Raw genomic sequence first — 25,290 nt, 5'->3', positions numbered from 1 at the left:
TTTCTTTCAACAATATATATTGATTCTAAATATTGCATGGCCTATGTATATAGACCTGAAATCAAAGCTACAAACCGCACCGGAAATGAGTTTTCATTTGGGCAGCAAAGCAGAAGAGAACGCCGTCCTGGCAGCCGTAATCGACGTCGAGAACCAAGTGGTCCAAGCGCCAGCGGGGAGAGCTCCGAACCGCATCGTCACCTTCCACACATTTCAATTTATGGCGAGCCGAGATGGCGCTGACATCAGTAAGAGGATAGTTTTTCCTACTGATGAATCAAATCTGATAGAAGCAACAGTGGAAAGCATTCAACTTCATCGACGTGTCGCCGGTGAAGCTACCAGAAGACAGCTCCTCTATCTTCAATGTAAGGGCGATTTTTCTTTGCTTCAGCCCACGACGTATCTAACAGTCACCTCTAGAGTGACCTTTCGAGTATCTGCACCGGCTCCGCGAACGTCTTTGTCGGCACTACCGATGGCTTCGTCCACATCGTCTCCTCGGCCTTCCGCGTCGTGCGATCGTTCAAGGCTCACGATACCGGCTCCATTACGCACATGCGACAGATAAATGACACTGCCATGCTAGTTACTGTTGCGGAGGATCTTTACAATGAGCCGGTTCTGAAAGTCTGGGCGCTGGATACGGAAAAGAAAAATGGTGATCCACGTTGTCTGTCAACAGTCTCCGTGCAAAATGCCAGGAGACAATTCCCGGTGCGTTTGGACCTGATGCGAGAACAATTGAGGTCAATAAATTACTTACAGTGGTATAGATATCGGCTTTTGCAGCCGTCGACGACCTCTCACAGGTAGCAGTAGGTTTTGCGAACGGATCCGTGACGATCATCCGAGGCGACCTAATCCACGACCGAGGTGCGCGACAACGGATCGTATTCGAATCCGAGGAGCCAATTACGGGACTCGAAACGCAAACCGGCGTCATCACGACCCTCTATATTTCAACAACGAGCCGCATCTTGACATTGGTCATCGCCGGGCGAGGACAGGGCCAGCCTGCGCGCGTTTTGGAAGATGCGGGCTGTGGCTTGGGATGCATGACTCTGGATAGAGAGGGCGGCGAAATTCTAATTGCTCGGGATGAGGCGATCTGTACATACGGCCCGCGTGGTCGTGGTGCGAGCTATGCGTTCGAGGGCCCGAAGACATCTATTGATGCTTTTCGTGACTATGTGGCTCTCGTCTGTCCTCCCAAGGCTGGGAGTAGCAAGTCTGATCCGCTAAGGAAGTACACTGCTAATCCGGCAGAGGAAATTTTTGGCACGACCACGTTCACTCTTCTCGATACTGATCTCAAGTTCATCGCGCATAGCGAAGCGCTTATGTCACCCATGAAACGTGTTTTCATGGAATGGGGTGACTTGTATCTTCTTACGACAGATGGCAAGGTATGCAGATGCTATGAAGTTGTGTTGGTCTTTCTTTTGACCCGTTTTAGATCTTCCGTTATCGGGAAAAAACCCTCCAGCAAAAGCTCGAGATCCTATATGAACGCAATCTCTACATCCTTGCTATCAATCTTGGGCAAAAGATTGGGATTGATCCGCTACAACAGAATGTCATCTACCGCAAGTATGGTGACTTTTTGTACCAGCGGGGCGACTATGATACCGCTATGCAACAGTATCTCCGGGCCATTGATAACACTGAACCCTCTCAGGTCATTCGCAAGGTCAGCATGGATCGGGAGTCGATAATGTTCTATTTTTAACCGTACCTGCAGTACCTGGACACCCAACGTATTCACAATTTGATTGAGTACCTTGAAGAGCTACACGACCATGGCCGTGCCACGGTTGATCACACAACGCTTCTTTTGAACTGCTACGCAAAGCTCAAAGACACAAGCAAGCTAGACTCGTTTATCAAAGCTCCTGGCGAGCTGAAATTTGATCTTGAAACTGCGATTGCAATGTGCCGTCAAGGCGGATACTATGAGCAAGCAGCCTACCTTGCAACAAAGCATGGTGAGAATGAAATGGTAGTTGATATCCTAATCGAAGACTCCAAGAAGTACGCTGAGGCAGTGGAATACATTTGGCGGCTAGATCCCGAAGTGGTATGTCTCAACTGTGTCATCTGCGGAAACAAGCTAATCAACGCTAGGCCTATCAAAATTTGATGAAGTACGCTCGTGTATTACTGACACATTGCCCTGAGCGGACGTCAGAACTTTTCAAGGTTTACTATTCTGGCCAGTTCCGGCCACGCACGGAGGTAGAACAACCATCAGAGCCCGAAGAACAGGCGACTAGCACTGTGCAAAGTCTTGCTGCGCTTCTTCCTTTGCGGTATATGAATGTTGGCACCAGCACTCAACTATCGGCTGGTATTCCCGAGCCAGCGATAGATGAAAATAAGGTTGAAGATTCTCTACCATATTATGACATTCCCAAGCCGCGAACAGCTTTCTCTGCATTTGTGGACCACCCCAAAGAGTTCATCGATTTCCTTGAGACTTTGGTGCAGCAGCCGGACTTGAAGCAGGATGCCAAAGTTGATCTGTTCACAACACTGTTTGAGATGTACCTGGACACAGCAAAGAGGAAGAAGGATGCAGGCGAAAGACAGGAATGGGAGACAAAAGCCAAGAAACTGATCGAAGGGAAAGACGTGAGTTATCCCGTCGTTTATTTATCACCACTTGTATCTAATCCACATAGATCCCGATCTCTACATCCAACGTGCTTCTTCTCTCCGACCTGTCAAATTTCAGAGAAGGATCTACTCTTGTCCGCGAGCAAGAAGGTCTCCGCCTCGACATTTTCCGTTCATTCACATCAGCAAAGGATACACAGGGCGCAATCAAAGCGCTACACCGGTACGGACCCGACGAGCCCCAACTCTACGTCGACGCATTGACATACTTCGCCTCGAGCCCGAAAGTCCTCGAAGAAGCAGGTGACGAGCTAGACGCAGTCCTGCAGCACATCGATCAAGACGGCATCCTCTCCCCATTGCAGGTGATCCAAGCGCTCAGCAACAACGCAGTAGTAACAATGGGCCGCGTGAAGAAGTACCTCAGCGATAACATCGACCGTGAACGCAAAGAAATCACCACAGTAAGCCTCTCACCCATATTCAACGAATAGCAAAACTAACCTGATTTCTCTCCCCAGAACCGTCGCCTGGTCACAAGCTACAAATCCGAAACCGAAATCAAAAAGCAAGAACTAGACAACCTAAGCACCCAACCAGTAGTCTTCCAATCTCGCCGCTGCCAATCCTGCGGTGGAACCCTCGATCTACCCACAGTCCACTTCCTCTGCAGGCACTCCTTCCACGAGCGCTGTCTCAACAACCTCGACAACGACGCGCAGTGTCCCGTCTGCGCCCCGGCGAATGCGACCCTGCGCGCTATCCGACAACGACAGGTTGATTCCGCGGACCAGCATGATTTGTTCAAGTCGGAGCTGTCTCGCTCGCGGGATCGGTTTGGAGTTGTTAGTGAGTTTTTCGGGAGGGGTATTATGAGGCCGCAAAGCACTATGGAGTAGGAGCATGAATGGAATGAAATGCACTTTGCTTGGATGTGTTTTGCTGGTTCTTTTCTTGGGCTTGTTTTATATGGAGCTGGTTTTATTCGTTTGATACCTCGATCTTTGTCCACCAGAACAGGTTGATCTTTTATCTGAATAGTAAATATGGTAAAAAGTAGGAGTAGAAGGCAGATCTTAACAAGCGTGAATTTATATTGCTTCCAACGTTGTCTGCAGGTATTTACATTTTGACGACTACTTGGAAGAGAGAGTAGTTTGAACAAAAACGAGAATTATGTCCATGAAAAGAATGCATTGTATGTATGGTAAAGCTCGCTTCGCTCTAGCAAATAACAGCAGCGAGCCACAATAAAGAAATCATAAACTCAATAATATGGACAAGTCAATCATGGTAATCAAGCAAGGTCGTTACATGCAAGAGCAGTTAATATGCACAGCGGAGGTGATAAGAAGATACACGAAGTTGCTGGAAGTAAAAGTGTTGAAGCAATAGAGACTGGATAGATAAATTCCCAGTATTGACTCAAGAGTTGGGAGGAATGCGCTGTCTCTTTTGTATGGCCGAATACGACAATCAAATGAAGAACAGGATATAAATCCAAGTCAAGAGCTTTTTTTATTCAATTGACTCTTTGGAATAGCGAGGGTGTTTGATTACAGAGACTCGCTCAGAGCTCACGTCCCTTCTCGCCTCCCCATGAAACACGCGGGATATGGCGGGAGGCAGACTGGGAGCCGGAGCCGGATCCAGATCCAGATCCAGATGGAGAAGAAAAGTCAAATGGCTTGTGCATTTCAGGGTTCTGGTTCTTGCTCGTGGTCTGGCTCGACTGGCCATTCTCGCTCTCCTCGACGTCCGAGTCTTCCTCTAGGATGGCATTGTCATCCGACTCCGAGCCATCATCGTTCTCGGACTCGTCACCTTCTACGCCAAGGGCAGCCAGACGGCGGCGACGCTCGGCAGGGGTCTCGCCTGTGTCGTCGTCGGCCTGCCGTGGGGGCGCGGTCAGACCAGCGGCTTGTCGGAGACGCGACGGTGGGATTCGCTCTGTACCATCGTCGTCGGAATCGCGACGAGGCCGGTCCCGCATACGGGGTGGCGCAGGGCTGAGGTTGTTTCGGCGTTCTTGGGCGGCAGAGGTGCCGCCGCTACGTGAGAACTTCGCTAGCGAGGCAGCCACGTTCGGAGAACCATGGTGGCCTCCATACTCGTCATCGGTGACATCGCTATCGGTGACGGACTCGGAGTCTAGAGCTTCGGTGTCTTCGGGGATGGCGCTAGTGCCGATGGTAGCGGCAATAGCGGCGGCAGAAAGGCGGTGCTCTTGCTTCTTCTCGGCCTTGACTTCTTCTCTGGCTTCGTGCTGAGCCCTTTCTTGGACTGATGCTGGTGCGTCGGTTTGCTGCACCAGATCCCGACGGGCCTTGGCGTCAAGACCCTTCATCTGCTCGAAGAATTCCTGCTTGTTCATACGTCGGCCCTTGTGGACAATGCCTTGAGCGTTGACTTGAGGGTCCTGTGCCAAAGTGAATCGAATGCCGTCGTCGGCAGTCCAATCGTCGTCCTTCCTCTTTTCCCCGGCGGCCTGGGAAGATTCACCTTCTTCCTCCATGCCGAACCAGGTTCCCATGCGGGTCAAACCACGTCGGACAGGTGCTTCACCAGGGACGGTGGGCTCTTTATGGGCCTTATCGCCCTTTTCGCCCTTCTTGCTGCCGGGAAGAGTGTATTTCTTGATCACCTCACCGTCCTCATCCTCAACAATGATAGTATTGCCGAATTGATATGCATGAGCTGAACGAGGTTTCGGTTTTGCTGAATCGGCCTTCGGTGGCTTTTTCTTCTTCTCGGCCTTCTCTGGCCGTTCCGAGGCCCGATCCTTTCCAAGTCCGGTCCAGTTGGTCCACTTCTTGAGAGCTTTTCCGTATGAAGTACCAGCCTTCTCCTCAACCGACTGCTTAAGCTCCTCTCCCTCAGTCTTTTTATGGGGTTGACTTTCAGACGCTGCTAATTTTCCTGATTTATCGTTTTCCAGACGCTTGCGTTGCGCTTCAATGTGCGCAATCTTCTCTTCCGGAGACATGTTAGATGTATCCTCAGTCGCAAGAACGTTGCCCTCTTCATCCTCGATGATCATGTTGTGACCTTCTTGGTAAACCTCTATCTCTGGCTCACGACCGAATCGATCCCGTTCAGCATGAGGTGGAGAAGCTCCACGCTCGACTTGATCGCGCTCTTCGAGTTCTTTCCTTTCTTCCTCGACTTCCACTTCGTTCTCCGTTCGCCGAGGGGCGGGCATAATAGCAGACTGACTAATAGGGCCTCCGACACCGGCAGCACGCTTACGGCGACGTCTCCGCAAAGGCTTGCGACGGGAGGATTCGAGGCTTTGTGACTCAGTATCTCCCTCCTCGTCACGTTGCCGGCGAAGGAAATTGCCAGGCATGCCGATAGGCGGTAAGGTACCGGGAGGATACTCCGGAAGCTTTTCATCCGATGAGGCATCTGTATCCTCCGTCTTGCGGAAGGACATGGAGCCCTTGGCAATAGACTGCACCCGAGGGAGACGGTTCATCCATGAAGGTCCTTCCTCGTTGGCCTGTGTATAAGATAGGGTGATAGTCAAGGTGTTGATGCGTTTACCCAGAGTAAAAACTGCAATAGATGAACCATGTACTATAATAGACGTGATGACCATGAAGGTAGTGATGGGCCAAATGAGCCTGACAACATAATAATTGCTAGTTCCTGGCAGTGGAAGCTTGTCTTCAGGTGACGGTTGTGTATTGTCGTGCTCCAGCTCTGCTCGAGCAAGTATGGCTGCGAAAATGGCACCGACGCCGATGGGACCAAAATGCCCTGCGAATAACGCTTCTCGCCAGGTTTTGACATCCGGTATTATCGGTTTGAGCATTAGCATGATGGGAATACGTCGGAAGAAGAGGACCAATAACGCGATCACCACCAACCGCCAAGGAGTAAGGCCGAGCTGGGGGGAGTTGTAGTCCTCCCACGGAATGATGGATCCAAAATAGACAAAGTATGCCAAGTTGAGCAGAAGATCAATAACGTTGGAGACATGCGATTCCTCTGTCTTCTCCGTAAACCAACCATCGTTACTGAACCCAACGCCACAGGCGAATCCAATCAGCAGGTCGTCCATGCCCAGTAAAGAACCCGAACCAGCACAGAATACAGCCAACACAAAGTAGAACACTAGAAAACTCTCACGATCGATCAATCCCTTGCGTTCCGCCAACTTGATTGCATGGCGAGCAACGTAACCGACGATGAAGCCGAAAACAGCACCCAGAATACACTCGTACAGAACGGTGATACAGAACCAGTTCAACCATACCTCGCCGACTTGAGGGCGATAGTGATATATGTAGAAGGACAGATAGATGAATGGGAAAGCCATACCATCGTTACATCCGGACTCCGCAGACAGCAAGTCACGCAAATGCTTGGGGACACGCTTGGCGAATTTTCCCTTACCAACGACAGACGATGCCAAGACAGGATCGGTAGCCGTGACACACGCAGAGCACACCAGGGCCTCCAGCCAGTTCAGGGGAGGCACCAGCCACCAGATGAACAAACTGGTGATAAGCCAACCCCATGTCATGACAGGGATTAGCAGCAAGGAGACAGACTTCCAATGCCGTTCCATGTAAGCCTTGGGCAACTCAACGCCGACGGCAAAACATTGCACGACCAGGACGATTCGCGAGCACTCGAGGGTGATCTTATCGATATTTCCCCATTCGTGCGGATTGAACAGGTTGGCCGCATGGGGGCCGAAAATGATACCACAGATCGTAGCTACGGTGGCTTCGCCGATATATAGCTTCTCTTTGACAAACAAAGAGCACAGCATGAACAGGCCGGTGAAACCTCCCAGGATCATGTAAGCCAAATGCGGTTTATCGATGTCCAGATGATCCCACGCCATGGTGAATGCGTCTGTGATCCAACACCAGTTGGATTATCCGGGAAATTGTGTAGGATTCCCTCTAGAGCTTCGTACCACAACGAGCTATTTACCGGATAATTTCCGCCCTCGAACTTCGTAGGACCGCGTAGCACTTCATGCCTTGGTGAATCGATGGTTGGAAAGCCAAGTTGCCGAGCCTTGTAAGGCTGAATGGGGGTGGTTCGTGATCGGGGCGCACGTGCGACAGGTTTGGAGGTGGGCGATGGCACAGATTCGGCGGGGCGTAGACTGTAGCTAAAATCTTGGGGATTTCACGGGAATACGGAGGCGAAGCTAGTAAGAGGTTGAGAAAAGGAACTCAGGCTTGGCCCCAGGAAAATCAGGCACAGTTTCGGATTGGAAGGGGGGAAAAGGGATGAAAGAGAAAAGAATTTGGACAAGAGCAAAATCGGGTCAGTCTTGGGAGCTCTTGGCCAAGCCAAGGAAAGCGAGTGAATGCGGGCTTTGGGAAGAACGAAGTATTCTTGGAAACGGCGGGATTCGTCAGCCGAGGCTTTCGAGACCCACGCTGGAAGCGGAATAGGTCTTGGCTAGCGGAGGAGGATGGGCACTAGTAGATTAGGACACTTACGAAAAAGAAAGATTAGGATTAAAGATCGAAAGGGAAAGATAGAAGTCCATATCTCCAATCAATCGCTGCATCTCGCACGTGTCTCGAATTTCACAGTTGCAGGCACTGTAATGTCCCGGTTCTGTATGGTAATGGTACTGTAATCTAAGATCGGCCAGCCCTGTCAGGCGCCAAGACCGCAATCAGCCGGATCATCGGGATTTATTGGGTCGGTGGCGTCTCTAGGCTCACGACCGATGTTGTAGTGGGGATTTTGGGGCACCTTATGATTTACCCACTACGGAATAGAGAAGTACGAAATACATTTGTACGGAACATACAATACAAGTTTTCAATACTTCTGCTTGCTAGGAACATTGAAACTTGCTGGTACAGTGGGGCCTCCGAAGTATTTGGGCGGAAAGTTGTCTGTTGAGGGTCCTCGGAGGTTCCACTGTGTGTGGGACACTGCCCCTTCACTATGTGGAATATCAGAACCAGATTGCAATAACTTGAATTGGGAACTGTGGACAAGTAAAACAAACACATTCAAATGAATTGCAAACTTTCAGGGGAATTTGATGGTGAGAACCCATCATTGTAAAACTTGGGTACGAAGCATTGCCGGGGAAATATTAAGAAAAAAAAGAGAAAAAAAAGCAAATATCCCCTGATTGTGATGCCCTATGCACATTGCGCACCCCGCGCACCCCGCGCGTGCTTCCCCCCCAAATGGGGTTTCAAGTCCACCGGTGTGCTATTATGTACGATGTACGACCTGAGTGTCGAGGCCCAATGCTGCCCTATAAGCCCGTCGGCATTCTCTCGACTTCATCGCTCAAGCCACGCCAGTTCTCTGCCTGCAGTTCGGAGTACTTAACAAGTTCTTGGCTCCAGTCCTGATGCAGGCGGCTGATGTGATACTGGCTTTGCTGGAAGTGGACTAGTTCGTCACGGATGCATTCTCGGATGAAGACGCCCCGAGCGTGTTGTTGCACAATAGATTCTTTGTCCTAGTAGATAACCAAATTAGTACGAGTCTGGGTGCCATTGTAATATGGGGTCTCACCTTGAAGATAGAATCTTCAACCTTCTCGATCTCCCCGGGCTTTACTGTGCCCGAGGGCCGGGCGCGTAGATCCTGCAGCTTCTGCTCACTAGTCTCAATGCGCCGTTCCAGCTGCGCAATGTTGTTCCGTGCATACCGATCCCGCCGATCGAACATCTCACGCACACTGACCAAACAATCACGTTGCTGCTTTAGATCTTCTAGAACCCCCTCGGTCCATCCTCGGGCTTCATCCTCTAGTAGACTCTGGCTGGCAGAGAGATGCCGAGCGGTAGCTGTGATACCTGCATTAATGAAGGGAATGTCATTGGTATCGACCGCGTACGTGTTTTTGGTGACTTCCGTCAAGGACTGCAGGGCGAGTGAGAACCGGAGGTGGTCAGCAGCCAAGCCATCGTTGAGCTTAGCCAATCGCTCAAGCAAAGTGCAAAGATTGATATAGATCTCCGCGGAACGCTTGACACCACTGCGAACAGTTTCAAAGGTTTCCTCGAGTGTGGCGGGTAATGAGTCTTCAAGATCTGGTGGGAGAACACGGCCAACAAACTCGTCTTGAACTGAGATTGTGGCCTGTTTTCGCCATACCGAAAGTTCCTGTGATCACGGTTATTTTCTGCCTTCACTAGAACAATCAAAAAACCCGAAGAGGGGGGGGGGGGGGGGGGCGGCAGCTTACGGTTGGAACTGTTAAAAACATGATCACAAGCTGCTCTTGACCAAGAACGGGATGGTGAACGAGGGCATTGGTGAATCGAACAAGTCCGTGTCGGCGCTTTTTGAGAAAGGAGGATGAATCCGCTGTAAGGTGAGTGCCATTGACTTCATATTTGTGAGTAAGCGATTAGGTGCGCCAAAACAGCGTTATGCATACCTGAAACCCGCTTGGGGGGAAGAAGAGGCAATTGCCGGAAAGGAAATCGCTTTTGGAGGCAGTCCAATAGCCAGACAAAATCGCTATAACGCCGAATGACCGTACTACCTCGCCGTGCAGACTTGACCTCATAGTTTCGGTGTTGAAACATGAACAAGCCTTCTTTCTCGGGTAGCAACGTGATAGTAACGGTCTCCTCTACCTGTGGGTTTGTCGATCGGCCGAGCCCAAGGGACCGACGCCGTGGGGCAATATTGTTGAGCCCATCCCCTGTAGGACCAAAGCCACCTAGTGGCGAAGGCACCGTACCTCCAAAGCTGTTTTCGTCGCTCGGACCCGCTCCGCTGAAGTTATGGTTCCCCCATCCAGGCCCAGAACTGCTAAGCGGCGCAGCCTCCGTCTGGCCATTGAAATGATCCCGCTGGGCTACGTTGCTTTGTGTGGTATCTTCGATCGCCTTGCTAGACCACTCGTTCATCATGGACCTCACACTCCCGAATCCATTCAATGGACGTGGGTCGGCGCCTCCTGTCTCATGGCTGTGACCGCGGTGTAATTCTGGACTGCCCCATGGGTCTGACTCCAATCCGCCTAATGACGTTCGTCGTAAGTTTTGCGATTGCGTGGAGCCGGGAATTTGGATGGGAGGAGGCTGGAAAGGCGGGGTAGCAGGTTTTTGTTTTGATGGTTCAGAGCTCGCGTCGCCGGTGGTCCGTAGCCGGTCGAGATAGCCAGCCTTTGGCTGGGGTAATTCTGCATTGACTTCACGTAAGTGGAATTGTTCCGCAGAATGAACAAATAAATGCCAAGCCGCGCAATGCCAACTTACTTTTGCGGCGGTCGTCCACAGCATCAAAGGAGAGGTCCTCGCCCTCTTGCGCTAGGCCGACTAGCGCTAACAGCACATTGAACTCGCCACGACCGAGTCCACTAAAGCTTTCATGATCACCGGAAGCAACAAGGTTTAAGATATTACTTTGGTCGGTTGCAGTGAGCCCACTGCTTGACAGAATCTCCCGAACAGAAGTTAACCCAATGCCGGAGCCAACCCGGTCCCCGCTGTTCAAAATCAGGTCATATGCGTCAATGTAGCTCTCGGGTACGTCCGTATTGGGAAGCAATGTCCGAGCTAAATCGCGCCGGGCAGTTCTCTTCGCGGTGTTATTTTGGGCGTTCCAAGGAGAGGAGCTGTCGTCGCCGTCGTCATCAGCGAACAGCGAGGAGCCGCCCGTAGCCGGTTCGTCAGCAAACAGCGAAGACTTGACTCGGGTAGAATCACCCGCAGGGTGATCCTCTGGGGATGTGCCGAATAAGGACATCGGGAAACCGACGGGTGATGTTGGCGCCGGGAGAGCTGTCGGGGAGGGAGCAGGCTGTGGAGGTGATGGCAATGACGATGTTGAAGATAAAAGCGGAGCTACCGAGGGGGGCTGGTTGAACATACGGGCACCGCTTTCCACCTCAACAAAACAACCCTGGAGACACTTCAATTTTCCAGAATATGAGACGCAAGTCAAAATGCAGTAACATTTCAGGTTCATGGAGGTGAGAGAGATGACAGCATTCAATGCCACTGGAACCACTCCCAACCAGGCTAGTTAGGCCAAACGACCTGTGACAGCTACAACAATAACTCAGGGCTACATCCTCCGTATAGAAACTACACTTGTTACCCTTGTTCTCAAGTTCGGAGCTGGTCCATATCATTGGCGGACAGGCTTCTAAAGCAGAGGGCCATTACGTGCATCCCACTCTCCATCGTACCCTCCAACCCACCACAAGTATTGTCTGAGCCGTTTGGATCCATTCTCGAGGTCTACTTTTACCCATATGCTGAATGGGAACAAAGATTGAGGTTGACGCAACCTTTCGCTATGCGTAAACTGGAAGTCTCTTCGTCGAGGACCCCTACGTCAGCCGCTAGGCGCAAACAATCCTCAAGCACGCGGTTGGCATGCTACATTTAACTTCAAATTGCACTTGCTTGATCATCAAGGCAAAAGAGATATGAGCACCTGAGTGTATCATGAGAATGTCACTGATCTATACCAGCTAGACACGTCTATTGATGAAACATACCCGAAAATGAACAACACCGCCTCAAACTGAGCCGGTGCTGACGACAGGATCGTTGAGTTTAGTAGTAGTGGTCTGATAAAGTCACACAGAAATTCGAATGGCTTGCTTTGAAGAGCAGTCCGTGGTAGCGGGGTTGAGGTGAATGAAAGTTATCGCAATCTTGACCTCTTTCTTATTAAACGCACGTGCTACTTCAACCTCGTCTATGTAGCAAGCGCTGGATCTTTTGGGTATGAAGTCTAATATTTTTGATGATGGTCAAAGCCGTGAATGAGTTTCAAAAAATCCGAAACACCAGTTGTGTACATCGCTACTTAGGGCTTTATCGTAAGCGGTCAAAGACGAGCCATGATCACCATCTTACCTGAGCTGTATAAGAGAGCTGGTCTCTGAGCATCAAGTTGGTTCAAGGGGCGAACATTGAGCATGGCACACATTCTCTTATCCATGATACCCAAGGCCAATACGGACCGGTCCTACTATCTAATCGCAGATGCCTTGCTTTGCCGATGAATGCCTACTAGGAAAGAGAGCCTGCAATTCCCCTCGGCCGCTCTTTTCATCACCACCAAGAACGCCTGTAGTGTAACCGAAGTGATTGCCACACACTGAGATAGACTTCTCGCCAATCAACCCATAGTCATTACTGAAGGATAGATCAATCAAAGGAATGGCTGACGAACTCAGTGATGAACGGGTATCAAGCTATGAATGTGCTTTCGAACAATAATCTGCTGCCAAGTGGACTGGACTAAAAGCTTCCCACTGTATGGCGTAGGGCTCGGTTGCGAAATGTATGGTATATCTACACCGCCGAGTAGATCAGAATCGCCGGGCTATAGAACGAACACAATGTGTGGTGACGGTTACTGTGTCGTGAGTTATGGCGAAGGATTATTGAATGAATACCACGGTCAGGAAATCGCCCCTTGAACCTACTATGTAGTGATGATACCATTCTCAGAGCTTGGGTTTCTTTCTTCTTCATTCGTAGCAGAAAGGCAAGACCTTGCAGCCATGTAACAAAAAAACCGGCCATCATTAAAAGACCAAAGCCTGGGCTATCGAGGAGCTTTTTAGAAACAGGAGCAAAATCAGGTAGAAGCAGGAAAGTGGGAGCAATGTCTTTCAGTATCTGCCGTTGTCTCAACGCTTTGCTCCTCCATACGGACGAAGTTGATCTTCGATTCACGGAAGTCATTTATGGAGAGATTTTGGTCGCCGAGGTGAGCATTTGGGTCAAGATACCAAATGTTGCTTGACTCATATACTCGGAATCACAAGCCATTGTAACTACTTGTCTCCACTGGAAGTGTTAGTATATGACCACCCAGTCAACTCACATGATTTGAAGAAGCTCACCTGGGAATTGGTGTTGACCTTTCCAAATCAGAAATTGCCCTTGTCAGCTGATACCCCATAAACTGTACAATCGTTCTTCTTCTCTTCCTGATGCCCCACGGCAGTAAGCGGCAGTGACGTACTTGAGAATACAAATGAGTAAAGCTTGATGATTTACGAAAAAAAGACGGACAAGTTACGAGGAGAAGGAGGATTGTTCTAGGGCCCTGCTACTAAGGAAGCCATGTACATGTACGGTTGGTACCTTCCAAATTTGAAACGTCTAACAAGAGGGTCCGAATCCTCTATCGGCCAGAACAGTTGGCTACAACTGAAATCTGTCTCTGTGGACACCCCGCGAGAATCATACAGCTGCTCGTTGCTCAGGGAGATACAGTTAACGTCGATCAAGCAATTGCAGAGATATAAACCGGAGGAAAAACAGTCTACAACTCAAAAAGAAAAGAGAAGTTCGAAGCCTTCTGCAGAAGTTGCCGATGTGTCGCCAAAATCGCAAGATGAGACCGCGAGTTCGAAATAGACGCCTGCGTTGGATAAGGCAACGTCAGGGGCTGAAGCCTGATGTGCTCCTCGCGAGAAGCCTGTTTTCCCTAGGTGATCTAGATCAAGTCCAAATGCACAATTGTCAAAATATCACCGTATAGGTCAAGATGACTCGAATCCGAAATCTTACAACACAACGCCTCAAAGAATCATAGAATACCGCCGCTTTCTTAACCACCTTTAACGAAGTCCATATCTCCCGGTTCATAGAACGCCGAAAGAACAACAAAGAGGCAGGCATGGAAAAGCATGGCCTGAACTTGGATTCGCGGGCTTCATGGCTCGCGCATCTGCGTTGGCTCTGAAAGAGATTCCCGCCTGAAATTTCTCCATCGGAAACGATGATACCATCGTGTATAGGGACTCAGTCGACCTCAGCGTTGCTGCATCTGTCTTGAAGGGATGGTGAAGAAGGCCAGTACATTGTCTTGTCCCTTGAGAGCAGCCGCTAATAGATGAGTTCTCTCCAGGCTCGGGATGGCAAGCTGACTATGGATGGTATGACCGGAAGCTTCACAATTTGCAAGAATGGAGTCTGGGTATTTCTTTTCTGGACTCCGATGATCAATCTACCACAGACAGCGGGCAGTGCTGGGGACTCCAACCATAGATCGGACAGGGCGATACAAGAATATAAGGTCCTAAACAGATGCTAATTCTGACACCACATTGGCATATTCAACATAAACAATCTACTACAACGTTAATCATCGGATGCACACTGGGAATCGTGTGTTTCAACACTCACCACTACATTGAGAACTTTATCTAGCCCAATGCCCGATGTCTTCAGGATAGCCTCAGTATTCTTGATCATAGCTTGTGTTTGCTCCGTCATTGTGCTTTTGATCAATTCCCTCTGTGCATATTTGACCGAAGGGCTAGACTTGGCTAGCGGCTTTCACGCTGGTGACTGCGAGCTTATCAAACAATCGCTTCTCTTTCATTCTGGATTATAGATACATAATGCGTGAACTCAAAGAGAATATAAGTCGTAGAGTACTTGGGATTTTACACAGGAAACCTACGTGCATATGCCTCGTCCGTCTGCACGCTGGTTATCATAACGTACTTCGGCGCACTAGACGATCTAGTTCGGATTCGAGTAGTAGGGCATCGGGTGAGATGTTCCAACGATAGTTGAGTTCTGCCAAGAGTAGCGCGTATGTTTCAGCTGAACGTAATTAAGAATGAAGAAGCAATGGTGGTCTTGTTCGAGGTTAAGGTTGAGGTCGACCCCTCCGTCAAGACCTCGTGAAGATGCTGGAGCTAGATTCCGATAATCGGAGGAAGCACCGGCCTTGTTTCGGCATCTCCAAAGAGATGTCAAGTCGATCAGGACGAGCATCACGACCAAATCAACTCTTGTCAATCTACCAAATCCGTTATTTGATCCAAGATGATTCGTACAAGACTTTCTGGCCGCGTAACATCCCACCAGAATGTCAAGCTTTTCTCACACGCCGGCCAGAGTCCAACATGAATACAGGACTTGGAATTTTACTGCAATTCTGTAACTGCCGCGGCGGGAAAAAAAACTACCGAATCGTCCAAGATAATGGCAAATTTGACGAGATTCAAGCCAAACGCCAAGATTCTGATCATTCTAGGCCCATCGAAGTAACGAAATTCCCCAATCCCAGCCGGGAGTATAGGTAAGGAGCACCTGACAACGGAGCCAGCCTGGCGCAGAACATCATGAAATCGACCCCTACGCGTCAGATCGCCTGATGATCAACAACTACCGCCTCCTCGTTTCGGGGATTGCGCCTCGACCCGGTGGGGGGATTCTTAAACACCGTCAATTCCAAGGGCAAAAAGGACCTCTCTCCATTCAGTTATTTCCAAGTGATCGATCACGATCCTCTCAATGTTCATTGTGGGATTCTTGTCTAGACCCGGTCGGGTCAAAGATACATACTGTAACCTCCGAGAGATTGGGGGGGGGGGTGATCAACACAGTTTCGGAGAACATGATCGAGGCAGTGAATGCACCTTATCTTGATGCTCCGTACAGCGGGTCAGAATGGGATGCATCTGTTCTGCACGAGGCACCGTCAAGTACCGTGAAGTTATCCCGCGTCGCCGAGTCGGTGTTCAACATCGAAGGAAAGGTGATTGATATCAAGGAGTTCACAGATTACCAGCACCCTGGGATGAGCCTCGCTGCGACTGTTCTCACCAAGGCTACCCAGTTCTGGATCAAGGAAGGCACTGCCAATAAGGATTATAGTCAGATTGACTTGTCGAAGTTGCGGCCGGGTTGGTCAACTTGGGGGCGTCTCTTATGGTCGGATTGGGCCAACGTTGGAGCAACCGCGCAAGACATGGAGTGACGAGGTGCGTGAGAGTGGGATCTTGACTACGCCAGATGCTGCTAAACCTGTTGTTAAAACATGAGAATGTTATATGCAAAAGAGGAACCCCGTCATGCCTGAGCTGCCATGTTGCCTTGTTTCTCAGGTGGCAACGTCGTATGTGAACAGTCCCTGGAGAACTTGGACAGAATCGATAATTTCCTGCAGAAATGAAACCAAACCCACCCAGTCTTCAAGATGAAGATTCAAATCCGATCCAATGAAGCATTCGAGGCCAATCACAAGATAGGGGAACTGACAAACCCTGAAACGGCTATTGTTCAGGCAGATCCTGGGAGACACCATATAACATGCAGATCTTCTATATAAATGTACACATGTTATAGTATCAAGTATCGTGAAAGAACTCAAGTTCAAACATAGAATGAGGAACGTAACCCCATATTTTAACCAGAGACTCGACACAAGCCACCCCCTTTTCGTCTGAACACCGGGACGAATCAACAACTTCAATTCTGTACGGAGAACTCCGCACATCGAACGAGGGTAATAAGAGGCGATAAGTCCGGATTACAGCTCGTTTGTGCCGTTTCTATTTTCCTCTCTGAGACATTCCGTTATTCGCGCCCTCAGTGATTTCTCCCACACATTCCCTTGTATCCTCTCCTTCTGATCTGAGAATCCTTTCACTCCTTTTATTTCCGGTTCTCATCAAATTCACTCGTTTCAACACCATAACGGACATCCATCATGCTCCCCCCACTCCTTACCATCTTCCGCCGCGACTGCGATGGCGATGAAACCAAGTCCAGCTGCACAAAGCCCACCAGCTCAGCAGTGACGGTCGGCATTCCCGCCGTGATATCAGGGGTGTACGTACTACCTGCCTCGCCTTTTTCCGACATCGATACAGATCCAACAATCAACCCCCGACCCCCAACCCCCCCCCCCCTCCCCCCCAAACTGCCCATGGCAGAACTAACTATACCCCAGTATCATCATAACCGCCATTATCGTCCTGATAGTCCTCTACCACAAGGGCATGCGTCGCGATGACCGCGAAGACCTAGAAGAACAACGACGCAAGTCGGGCTTCTATGCTCGCTACGATGCACAGCAAAATATCGCTGGGAAAGCACGACCATCGAAGGGACAACCCCATGCTTCCCAGTCACGGCGCAGCTCTGCCGATTCGATATTTGATTTCAAGCAGGATCAAGGACGCTATCATATTGCTCCGCTCCCGAGTCCCGAGCCGCCGAAGCCTGCGGCTACTAGGGTTCTTGCCTAGTAAATGCGGGGTTTAAAATGGCTTTTGGTTGTACGTTTTGATGCTTCGGTGTTTTAAAAATCAGGCTAGTTTCGAGTACTGACCATTAATAGGTTCCTGCAGGTCGGGACGGTTTCTCTTCGATTTGCGGCACTTCAAATTTTCTTCTTCTAGGCTGGTTCCCGAGTTTCTTATTCTCTTCAGTGTTTCTTTATGGGTTTCAAGCGATCTGAGCCATAGCACAATAGCGAATCATAATTTTTTACCACTTTTGCCCAACTTCCACCCCGCAGATTTAACGGTGTACATGATTGCCTGTGACATCAGTTTCTGTGTTCGAAAGCGACAACGGGTATGATGAGCAAAGATTAAATAGTACAGACATAAAAAATTCTGAAACAGGTAGCTATATCATTGAGATCGTTGTCATTAAGAATACATTGGAGCATGCGCGAGACACGAGACCAATCACTCGACATGCTCCAGGACCTGGTCATCTAAACCCATGTCATTGCGCTCAGGGGATGCCTCGATGATAGGTTGCACGTGGAAATATCCCATCTGGAACAAGACATGCTGCCACTCTGGACCAGCGGTGCTTTGCACTTTGTAGTAAGGCGTATCTAGAGCGAACCACCTCTCCTTGCGCGTTGAGGCTTTGTCACCTCCCTCCAGGGCCGCGCGACTAGCGCGTGTCGTGCGTGAACGCTTGTCGCCGCCCCCGTACTCCTGCGCTGTAAGCGCAAACAACCGCTCGCGGTATTGCTGACGGCGACCATCAAAGACCATGATGGCACGGATGTACGGGGCCAAGTCTTCCGTGATTGGTGCGAGTCCATTCTCAAATGAAGGGGCGTGGCGGGCGGTTGGTGTGGGGGTTGAGTAGTTCGCACGCATAATGGGTTCAAAGATGCGCTGGAATTGAGGCAGAGTGGATGGAGCGGTTTGCGAGGGCACTGCAGAGACGATGGCTTTGCTCAAGGCTCGGCTCGCGTATAAAGATTCCAAGTCCTCGGCATTTGTGGGACGGAAAGTCCTGCTTATCAACGCATCAAAGGCGGCGCTGACAGTTTCACTGAGTGATGAAAACTCTGTTCGCAGCTCTGTATGCAGGAGTGGGTAGTTGTCAAGATAGTTGGATCTATAGCCTTCTGGTGGCGGCGGGGCGGATATGTCAACAGCATCCTGGTCAAGTGTTAGCTGAGGTTTCTATAGAGGAATCGATCACACTTGCATTACTCGTGTCCATGGAAAGGTTAGAGCAAAGGATGTCGAGAGAACTTCTCATGTCATAGTAATCCGCTTCCCGGCACAACAAATCAAGTTGCGCTGTCTTGGGAGTAGACTGAAGTTGATCAGAGGGTAGAAGTTCAACTACATTCTTCCCAGCCATGTCTTCGGAATCTTGCAGGCCGAGACCCCACCATTGAAAGCTGTTGCGGATAAACTCCGTCTCTTCATCCAACGAGCCTTGGGTCACAATCATATCACGATTAAAATAGCCCATATATCGTTCGTACGTGTTGAGGCTCAGAACCCGAAGTCGGTCCCCATCATGATCCACATTTGATCCAGGGGGCCAACTGGGAAGCAGCCAATCCAAGCCCGCTTTCTCACTGCCAACACCCATCTGACACCAGAAGTTCAGATCCATCAATGACTTCCGAAGATCCATTCCTGATCCTTGATAGAGTCTGGTGACGGCTTCTCTCTTCAAAATATGTCCCTCGTTGGCGGCAACCAAAAGCAAGTAATCGATGCTGAAGTCTTGAGCAGGCCTGTGATATCGTAGTATGGCATGAAGAGACATGTCTTGGGTAGGGATTAAATTCTCATCGTTGCAGGTGATGACAATCGGTCGTTTAGATTGGCCGATGAGAGTTAAAACACCGGTCCAGAATTGTCGGTCTTCATCAAAAAGAATATCGGCTTCCTCGAGCAGGATCAAAGACTGCTTTTGCTCACGGGGGCGTTTGGGCGTAGTTTCAGGCTTCGGACATGGTTCGCCAGACTGGGGGATCAGCTTGCTAGCTTTTGAGGGTGGGCCTTTGAAAAAGCCCTTTAGCTTGTTTTGCTTGACAGAGTCTTTGCCGTTGTTTGTTGCATCCTCGGATTCGTTGAGGAGGTGAACAAGATGATTTTGCGTCATATCTCCGACTCGCTCAAGCATGTCTCGGGCACTTCGTCGGCTCCCGGCATTTATCTCAAAGACTTCGAAATCAAGCTCCTTTGCAACGGCATAGACAGAGGCGGTTTTCCCGGAGCCAGTTGGGCCACTGAGAAGTATTACATTGGTCATTGGACTCTTTCTTTCTACTCCGCGTAAACCAGATGCTATGTCACCCGACCTGACGACTGTCCGTTGAGGTGTTGTGGTTACACCGCACGCTAGCTCATCGTCTGAGCCAGAGAGTGTGTCCATTTCAGAAGCCTCCTCTTCGCTTGACACAACGAAACCGTCGAGTTTGTCGGCTTTTGGGCGCTTTTTCGCCTTTTTCTCCCGCTTTGATTTCAAGGTCGCAGTCCCCTTGGATGGTTTTCCGGTGTCAACTGCTGTGATCTTGAGATGTCGTAGCCAGTCTCGAAGCATCTGTGGTTCGCGGCCAAGTTGAAGGATATCTTCGGCTGATTGTGGGGCGTACTTGTGTGTCCAAAGCTGCGGTTCGTAGGTTGCGCAATCAAAAGCCGAAACTGATGTGAGTAGAGCCGATCGAAGTCTGGCAAGGGGGGGACTAGAAGAGTTCCAAGGGAATCGGCGGTTTGGTGAGGACCACGACATCTGTCTTTCCATTGCCGTATGCAAAACTTGACTGCTGGCAACATGTCGTACGGGATGCCGAAGAATACCTAGAGAGTCGTAGTCCGGTTTGGGCAGGCGGGCGATCCTCCTTGCTTCAGCTGTTCCGGCTAGAAGGACGTTTTCATCGTCTCGGACTGAGACAGCTGCGATTTTCGATTTTTTTCGGTCCTGGGTAGTATGCCAGACACGACCATTAACATCTGGGGTTGGGTGAATGTCTCTGACATGCACAAACTCAAGAGGTGGCCAAAGAGGATCAAGCAGTTCTGGAAACTTGGGGACACGGCGGGGGAAGCTAGCAAACGAACTGCCCGAAGCAGCTACTGTCCGCTTCTTATCCGGGGCTCCAGCTGTGGTTTGGCTTGAAGGCACACTCGCGCTGGAATTTGGATTGTCCGATTGAGATCCATTCAAGCTCTTGGGCCCAGGGATCTGTGCTGATTTCTTGCTAAAGAATGGGTGTGTGGGCTTTCGAATTTCGTTTTTCGTCTTGCACGACTGAACAGAAGTTACAGTAGCAGGCGGTTTTTGAACCGCTCGGCCATATAAGATATCGTTGATCAACTTCCCGATATTCTTTTCTGTGTCAACGCTATACTTGATCGACACCACCTTGCGCTCAGCCTTTCGCGGCCTCCCCCGTTTCCCTGTCGCTCTCTTTTTTGTCTCTCGGGGAGGACTGGAGGCAGGTGACGACAGGAAGCCTCCTTTAGAATTCAATCTGAGAATTTTCTGTCTTGCAGAGGTTCTGGCAACTTGCGTCTCTGGTTTCTCGTTCTCGGCAGGTGTCATTAGCTGGGTTTCATCTGCAGGAAGGTGAGTCTCCGCCAGCGGAGCTTCGGGGTGAGGTAAAGAAAAATTGATTTCATCCTCGATAGAATTGATTGGCAAAGGAGTACTATTGGCCAGGTTGTGACTGAGCCATTCTGAGAGACGTGCACCCGAGGTGGCAGTGGGTTCGATGCTTTGCGTTTTGTCTGTCCTTCGCTTCTTCCTCCGATCCTCATTTAGGTCTTCTTCGAGATCCACCGAAGTCTCATTATTTGTTTTGGAAACATTTGAAGTGTGATTATCTTGGTCCTGGACCCCCTGCTCATGCGTAGAGAATTCGCTGCCTATCGATCGAAGATCATGTGCGTGGGTGTTTGCAAGCGAGATTGGGTCATTCAAGGCTTTGGATTTGACAGAGACACCAAATTCTAGAGATAGTAAGCTCAAATTCACCTGCGGCTATGGGACACATTCTGACCTTGTCGGAAGAAGGGATGTATAACTTGCTGTTCGTCAGTTCCCATAGCCATCGGTAAATGAACAATCAGTTGATCCCTGAGAAGAGACCAGGGAACAAACAATAACTCAGATATAGCATTGAAATGACAGAGTATTCGTGGTAAGTGTGGAGTGATTACGTGAAGCAAGAATTAAGTCGAGGTCGATCTCTATTACTTCAAACACGTCCTGACGCGAAAGGCGCGTTAATTGCTTATGTCACGCTGACTGCTTTGCGGACCAACGCTAGCCCTGATACGGCCTAGAAGTGGATATGTCGGCCCGACATAATCCCGAAAATTTTTCAGATTTCCAAATCGGATGGGTCTGCATCAAAAAGATCACACGCTTTGAGGGACAGGAACTCGAGCCATTTTTTATTCCTGGTATTCAGTTCGTCATGGATTTGCAATCTCCATCTGTCCTGGCGCAATTGCCTCGCCCCCTTCATGCTTCTACTGGCAAAACCCGCATCGGCGATGTCTTCAGTCTCGCCGATGCGAAAAAACGCAAGCGCTATGGAGTCGCAGTTGCTGTAGATGGTGAGGCTGTCAACATTTACAATGTATGTTTTCTACTTCTCTTGTGTTCGTTTGATTGCTTCTAAGTCTAATTTCCATCAGGTTCAAACACCCAAGCTTGTGACTTCCTATGCCGTTCCACCGCAATCTACTTTCTCTTGCCGCCCATGTTCAGTTCGCCGGAAGTTGTCGAACAAATCAACCGTCCGAAGACAAACTTATACTGCTGTCACTAAGCCAGAACATCAAATCAAGTGCTTTGTGGAGGAGATCGGCAGCAGCGGCTCAAGTGCTCCGGTCATTTCGTCTTCAACTACCACCGTGACCGACTCGACCAGCCCTACAACATTTGTGGGCATCGTGCCCTCTAGTACCGATGCTGAAGGAGAGATGGACCCGTTCGATATTCTGGCAGTCCACGAGGATGGTCGTGTGCGTAGGCTGTCATCGGATCTGAAGACCCAACGATGGAGCATTAAGCACAGTGAGATTGCAAAGGTTTGCTCTACTCACACTGTTCAATCCAGCTTTTTGGTTGAATTCGATGATGCGAAGAAGGCTTTGTTCAAAAGACGACAGGATTTGGCTTTGCTGGCGCTGGGCGATCTGACAACCTCAGGAACCAACGAGCCATCTATCTTACTCCTGGTCTCCCAACCGAAGAACACGGATCGAGTCTCCCTCAAGGACATCATTGTGCAGATGTTCTCAGTTCCCGCGCATGCGAAGCCAGAGTCACGGTTGGACGAAAGTCAGCGCCTACTCCATCTACAAACATTCCACATCCCGGATGTGAGCGGCTTAGAGACCACCAATGGCAATGCTATGCAATGGAGTTTCCATTCTGGCTCGGCAGGCTTGAACCTTTCTTTCGAGAAGGGTTTCATCAACGTTGATCTCTCTCAATACTCTCCCTGTGTCACGTCACAATTTGTTCTTGATGATGAGGAATTCTCCTCGGTTATGCGCATTTCTCCCCAATCGGTGATTGGAGCACAACAATCTCTTGTGGCCGTATATGATACTCAATACCATTCTGTGCAACGCAGCATTCCGACCGGTGATCTTTTCTCAAGCGCTGGGTTGGCCCCAGAGACTCCCACAACCTTCATCAGCTACTTTGCCAAACTTGGCATTGCTGTCGCAACCAAGGGCAACACTCTTGTTGCTTTCGACTTGAGCTCTCTCCCCGGTGCCCCCAGCTCTTCGCTGAAACGGACTAGAGATAGCCTGCTCATCGATGCTATCGGCAGAGGTATTGGTTCATCCGGTGCACAGTGGGACATCGCATCGAAGAAGCACCGGTCTGACAACATGGCCTCCCTTCGGCTCACATCACCTGAAAAAGTTGAGAAATGGACTCAGCTCACGAAGACGGTGGAGAAGGCGACCAAGACAAAGAACATTGACTTGTTTGATAACGCTGTTCTGACGTACTTCAGCACTTCCGATGCCTCTACAACGCTCCCGATCCGCGGGCAGTATGTTAACCCTGAAGCAACTCTTTTCTTGCTCTCAAAAATCTTTGCAGTGGAGACGTCTGTCACAAATGATACAATTTCGGCATCCCCTTCATCTCAACTCCGTGTTGCCATGTGGCCTCCCACTACTTGCGACTGGCTCATTCGCTTAGGGCATCTGTCACTCGACAATGTTGAAATCGCCCTCCGCCGTGCATGCAAGCCACGCATTTTGCAGCCATTCCCCACCGGATCTTTCATTCAGGCCCTCCTCGATTCAGATCCCTCACTGAAGCAGGTCAACCAAGTGCTTGAAGGTCCCACTCTGATATCATCCGATGAGTTGGCTTACGCGCTTAGGGCCTTTTTGAATCAGGCACGTTCCCATTCTGGAACTCTTGAGGAGACCGCTCGCGCGATTACAAATGGTGATCTTGTCAGTCCTACTCAAGAACTTTCGAAACAGCGCGGGGCCAAAACAGCAACTCTCAAGGATATCTTCGCCGGTTTGAACACCTCCCTTCAAAAGATTCACTCGCAGCCCGTTTCCGTCGTCGTTCATTCCCTCCGCTCCTACCTCTCGCGGACTGAGCTCATTTCTATGATTCACCATCTCCGCCTTTCCCTCGCCACCGGAGGTTACACTTCTCGGTTCACTGAAAACCCCCCAACACCTATTACTCTCGACCAAATTACCCCCACCCTTTCTCTCAATGTTATCATTGATCTCATCGCCGCCTCCGTGGATGCCGTGGGTCCATCCGGTTGGATCTCTGCCATTCCCGCAGCGGGCGACTTTGAGGATTCAGACTCGGTCACTACCGCTGCTAGTCGTGAAATGGAATTGATCGCGGACATGAAGTCCGAAGTCTCGGCCGCGCTTGCAGGAGTCGAAGAGGCAACCTATCTCAAAGGTGTTTTGTGCGAGTACCTCCGCTTTGCGGACCAAGTTGACATTCCCACCACTACCTCGGAGGATGCCCTGGCCAACATGGATGCTGAGGTGGGTCCATCTCACCTGGTCCGCTACGAGAAACTCAATGGCGCCGATTTGATGGTCTTCGCCCGTCCCGGTGAGGGAGAGGATGGCTATGATGTTGACGCTGGTGGCAAGATGCTACCACTATCACTTAAGGCTACTTCCAACGACGTGTCCCGTACCAAGATCAAAAAATCCACGGGCGAGGTCAAGAACCGCACCAGCCGTGAGATTGGTTACTTGCGCCGCAAGGCAGTTGGCAAATACTCATTCGAGAGACTGATTATCTAAATCCCTTCCTGTGCATTTCATGTTTTTAACTGTACCATTCAATACTGAGGGAGACCATATCCTAGGAGTTAGACACGCACAATACATTACATGCATTCGGGTTCCCACACGGCTTTTCAATTATTTGTTTTTGTGCGAAGAAATATCTTGCCCTTGCGTATTTAAAAACAATATAACAATATTTGAACCAACCTCAGGAATTTGGAGAGTCAATTTGTTGGGATTGTTTTTGGTAGTTAGCGGTCGAGCCTTGCATTTGTATTAAAGTGGGACCGAGTACGGAGTAGTAGTGAAAACATTTCCTGTTAACAGACAATCTACGCTACAACACTACTTCTTATATCGGGCCTAATCTCATATCGTTTCAGCCAAGACAGGTTGATTTTACA

General features: G+C 49.8%; 7 protein-coding genes across 7 annotated transcripts; 4 read left to right on the top strand and 3 right to left on the bottom strand.

Annotated features, from left to right (window-relative positions):
• Positions 1-233: 233 nt before the first annotated feature.
• Pdw03_6251 (Vacuolar protein sorting protein (VPS11), putative) lies at positions 234-3,518 on the top strand (the record flags this gene model as incomplete). The annotated part of the gene is made up of 9 exons (XM_066101292.1): positions 234-248; positions 300-368; positions 424-717; positions 777-1,409; positions 1,460-1,693; positions 1,745-2,080; positions 2,128-2,634; positions 2,685-3,083; positions 3,141-3,518. 9 exons carry the CDS (start codon positions 234-236, stop codon positions 3,516-3,518), a joined length of 2,865 nt encoding a protein of 954 aa, XP_065956375.1.
• A 671-nt stretch (positions 3,519-4,189) lies between these two features.
• Pdw03_6250 (Na+/H+ antiporter Nha1) lies at positions 4,190-7,477 on the bottom strand (the record flags this gene model as incomplete). Its single annotated transcript, XM_014680199.1, has 1 exon — positions 4,190-7,477. One exon carries the CDS (start codon positions 7,475-7,477, stop codon positions 4,190-4,192), a length of 3,288 nt encoding a protein of 1,095 aa, XP_014535685.1.
• A 1,395-nt stretch (positions 7,478-8,872) lies between these two features.
• Positions 8,873-11,328, bottom strand: Pdw03_6249 (Sorting nexin mvp1; the record flags this gene model as incomplete). Its single annotated transcript, XM_066101291.1, has 5 exons — positions 8,873-9,082; positions 9,139-9,732; positions 9,815-9,957; positions 10,010-10,762; positions 10,839-11,328. The coding sequence occupies 5 exons, from the start codon at positions 11,326-11,328 to the stop codon at positions 8,873-8,875; spliced, it is 2,190 nt and encodes a 729-aa protein (XP_065956374.1).
• Positions 11,329-15,966: 4,638 nt separating this feature from the next.
• Pdw03_6248 (FMN-binding split barrel-like protein) lies at positions 15,967-16,524 on the top strand (the record flags this gene model as incomplete). Its single annotated transcript, XM_014680201.2, has 3 exons — positions 15,967-16,255; positions 16,457-16,467; positions 16,519-16,524. The coding sequence occupies 3 exons, from the start codon at positions 15,967-15,969 to the stop codon at positions 16,522-16,524; spliced, it is 306 nt and encodes a 101-aa protein (XP_014535687.2).
• Positions 16,525-17,061: 537 nt separating this feature from the next.
• Positions 17,062-17,939, top strand: Pdw03_6247 (uncharacterized protein; the record flags this gene model as incomplete). The annotated part of the gene is made up of 5 exons (XM_014680202.2): positions 17,062-17,183; positions 17,305-17,558; positions 17,603-17,632; positions 17,695-17,704; positions 17,756-17,939. The coding sequence occupies 5 exons, from the start codon at positions 17,062-17,064 to the stop codon at positions 17,937-17,939; spliced, it is 600 nt and encodes a 199-aa protein (XP_014535688.2).
• A 110-nt stretch (positions 17,940-18,049) lies between these two features.
• Positions 18,050-21,682, bottom strand: Pdw03_6246 (ATPase, AAA-type, core; the record flags this gene model as incomplete). Its single annotated transcript, XM_014680203.1, has 3 exons — positions 18,050-18,766; positions 18,816-21,580; positions 21,631-21,682. 3 exons carry the CDS (start codon positions 21,680-21,682, stop codon positions 18,050-18,052), a joined length of 3,534 nt encoding a protein of 1,177 aa, XP_014535689.1.
• Positions 21,683-22,050: 368 nt separating this feature from the next.
• Pdw03_6245 (WD repeat and HMG-box DNA-binding protein 1) lies at positions 22,051-24,901 on the top strand (the record flags this gene model as incomplete). The annotated part of the gene is made up of 2 exons (XM_014680204.1): positions 22,051-22,215; positions 22,274-24,901. 2 exons carry the CDS (start codon positions 22,051-22,053, stop codon positions 24,899-24,901), a joined length of 2,793 nt encoding a protein of 930 aa, XP_014535690.1.
• Positions 24,902-25,290: the final 389 nt, after the last annotated feature.

Source organism: Penicillium digitatum, chromosome 2 (genome assembly GCF_016767815.1).
Source record: "Penicillium digitatum chromosome 2, complete sequence".
Taxonomy (NCBI): domain Eukaryota; kingdom Fungi; phylum Ascomycota; class Eurotiomycetes; order Eurotiales; family Aspergillaceae; genus Penicillium; species Penicillium digitatum.
The sequence above is the reverse complement of the archived record's forward strand: the minus strand, read 5'-3'. Positions and strand labels throughout refer to the sequence as shown.